General features: G+C 39.7%; 1 protein-coding gene across 2 annotated transcripts in view; it reads left to right on the top strand.

Annotated features, from left to right (window-relative positions):
- The window catches only part of LOC106883576 (gamma-aminobutyric acid receptor alpha-like), a 29,179-nt gene that overhangs the window by 16,546 nt on the left and 9,141 nt on the right, over window positions 1-3,492 (top strand). For both annotated transcript variants that reach the window (XM_052978172.1, XM_052978171.1), the window contains exons 3-4: window positions 2,327-2,394; window positions 2,546-2,766. In XM_052978172.1, the coding sequence (XP_052834132.1) occupies window positions 2,327-2,394; window positions 2,546-2,766 (289 nt within the window). The remainder of the gene's footprint in view (window positions 1-2,326; window positions 2,395-2,545; window positions 2,767-3,492) is intronic.

Genomic DNA, 3,492 nt, shown 5'->3' with positions numbered 1-3,492 from the left:
ATATATATACTATTTATTATTTAATAAATCTAGAATTACTCAGACATCCTAACTTGAAACAGATGACCTCAGCCACCACCATATTTCTTTTTTTTGCATTCATTCCAATATTTATTATCAACCGTTTTCTTATTTATTCCATTCCATTCATATTCCTCGGATAAACATGATAGCCAGGCTCCAAGACTGAGTTACACTGGTTTAATCTCCAGCCGGAATTACTAAATTGGATATCGTAAACCTTGATGTATTTCATGTCTGAATACAAGATGAGGCAATCATCAGAATTGATGCGTGGTTTGTCTTGGCAAGTCTGGGCCTGGATAAAGTTTGACCCGGGGCTAAACACTGCTAACCATGGCATCGATGATAACAACGGAATGGAAATCAATATGAAACAAAGATAATGGAGCTTTCTTTGTTCCTCGTCAGATGATATTGTAGAAATAGCTGTCGTTATGTGTCTCGGATTACACTTGCATATCTTTTTTTTTTTTGTTTTTAAATATCAAGTTGTGTAAAAAGACAGGATGGTCACAAAAGGAATGTCTTTCATCGTTGGTTTGTCTGGATTAGATCTGTCCTGAGGCCAGAAAAACAACAACAAAGAGCACATTCGATAATGTAGTCCTAGATACATTATCTCTGAATGAAAGACTGGATGGTCACCGATGGAACATCTTTGATCACTGGTCTGTCTGGATCAGGTTTGACCTGGGGCTAAAAAACAACTAGAAAGGACACACTAGATAATGTAGTCCGAGATACACCATGTCTGAATAAAGCAGGATGGTCATAGTCGGAGCATCTCTGATCATAGTTATGTCTGAATCGGGTCTGACCTAGGGCTAAACAAAAATAACACAGAGGGACACAGTGAATGGCATTCCTGAATAAAACAGGATGGTCACGTCTGGAACAACTTTGATCATAGGCCTGCTGGATTAGGACTGACCTAGGGCTAAACAATGATAATAATAATAATAATAATGAACACATTAGACAATTTTGTCCAAGGTACACTTTGTCAAAATAAAAAGATTAAACAGGGACAGTTGGGACATCTTTAATTGTAGGTCTTTTGGATCAGGACTGACCTGGGGCTGAACAATAACAAGGATGGACACATTAGACAATGTAGTCCTTGGTACACAATGCCTATATAAAAACAAGACGGTTGTATCTAGAATATTTTTGATTATATGTCTACATGAACAGGACTGACCTGGTGTAAAACAACAACAATTTAAAATACAGTCTACTTCACACAACTTTGCTTTGTCAGCTGAGTTTAAGCCAAAAACTTTTGATTTTATTCCAAGACTTAAATAAAAGACCTGAACTGCTAAATAGCTACAGGCATGTTTCTAAATATTTACTTTGTAATTTTCTCCCCTTTTTTTCCCTTTCTAATCACTAATTCTCCTCCTTTGATCTCCTTTCGGAAACCAGACTCTTTATCAGTAGATTTTGATCTTCCCTTGACTTCTAGCATTGTACAATTTTAATAGGTTTTGTATTTTTCTGGGGTTTTTTTCTCCCCTTTCACATCTTTGGGATATTTTTCTTTCCACCAATTAGTTAACCTGCACACCCACATTTGATCAGCTACCGTACTTTTAAGATATTCTATCATCACCATTTAATGTCAACTTTTCCATACTTGCATGAGCCAAACAAAGTTTATTGAAGCAGATTTTCTATGACTGGGTGCCCTTGCTGTCGCCAACCCTCACCTGTTTCTAAGCAAGGTAATATTTCCCCACCCCCCACCAAGACCAAACTTGAATTTCATGGAAGATTGAACATGAAGAACACTGCTTGTATAATGGTGATGCTTGTTTACAACCATCACATGATGCTGAGACAAAGGCGCGCACACTCACACATACACAGATTTGCTTTTACACACATACACACACATACACTTGTGGACTCGCATGCACATGCACACAAACACTATGCACACACACACGCACACAAACACCATGCACACACACACACACACCCTCACATGCACACAAGCACACACCCGCATGCACTCACATACACATATGCAAACTCACACATACACATACACACACACACATATATACTCCTTCCCAGCCAGCAGCTCTTGTCAAACTGTCCAACCCATGCCAGCATGGAAGGTGGACATTAAATGATGATGATGATGATGACGATATATAATGATATATATTGCTAGAAAGAATCATTGAAATGAATCACTGATGCTGCAATGCGAGTCCCTTGTATGACTCCTGAATCCTGCCAAAGGTTTGCACATTTCTAAATACTTTTTTTCCATTTACTTTTGTCACTCCAGAAGGCCCCTTGATAATAAAAGCTGACATCTTGATTAGATCCATGGGTCCTGTATCAGAACGAGACATGGTAAGTTAAACAAGTTAAACAAGTTAAACAAATAGCCATGAACTCTAGCATGAAGATGATGCTTGTCTCCCATCCAATGATGTTTACCATCCCTTACAACTCTCTCTTCTTCTTCTTCTTCTTCTTCTTGATGTTTACATCGGCCGATCAGATTTATTCAATGGATTGCTACTTCCGCCAACTCTGGACCGACGAACGGCTGGCATTCAATGTTTCTCTGGCTAATGTCTCTTTGAACATCAAAATGCTGGAAAGAATTTGGTCACCCGATACCATCGTCTACAATGGACAGGAGTCTTTCCTTCACGAAATCACCATGCCCAACAAATTCTTTCGCATCAACAAAGATGGCACCATTCTTTACTCACAAAGGTATTTACCATTCCTTCTTCTTCTTCTCCTCCTCCTTCTTTACATCCTCATTTCTTCTCCTCTTCTTCATCCTTTTTCTTCTGCATCTTCTCTTCTTCCTCCTCCGTCGTGTTAATATCATCAGTACTGTTAAAAGTGGTGAGCTGGCAGAATCATTAGCACGCCGGGCAAAATGCTTAGCAGCATTTCATCCATCTCTATGTTCTGAGTTCAAATTCCACCAAGGATGACTTTGCCTTTTATCCTTTTGGGGTCAATAAATTAAGACAGAGAGAGAGAGAGAGAGAGAGAGAGAGAGAGAGAAAGAAAGATAGACAGATAGACAGACAAACAGACAGACAGACAGACAGATAGATAGATAGAGAGAGAGAGAGAGAGAGACAGAGAGAGAGACAGAAAGAAAGATAGACAGATAGAGAGATAGATAGAGACAGACAGACAGATTGCTAAGTTACAGGGACCTCAACACATCAACATCCGTTGTCAAGTGATGGTGGGGGGGGGGCAAACACAGATACAAAGACACACACACATACACCCACAGATATATACATGCGCGTGCGCGCATTATTTTCCCCTAGTCTTTCCTATTCTTTCGGAGAGAAGCTCAGACCGTTCAGGATCTGAACATTCCCAGCCCTCTCCCCACCTCCACCCACCCTTTCGCCAGCGCGTGCAGTTTTTCTCTTTTCCTTCCAAATCTTTCCCAGCAAAATTATTTTACAC

Source organism: Octopus bimaculoides, chromosome 30 (assembly GCF_001194135.2).
Source record: "Octopus bimaculoides isolate UCB-OBI-ISO-001 chromosome 30, ASM119413v2, whole genome shotgun sequence".
Taxonomy (NCBI): domain Eukaryota; kingdom Metazoa; phylum Mollusca; class Cephalopoda; order Octopoda; family Octopodidae; genus Octopus; species Octopus bimaculoides.
The sequence above is the reverse complement of the archived record's forward strand: the minus strand, read 5'-3'. Positions and strand labels throughout refer to the sequence as shown.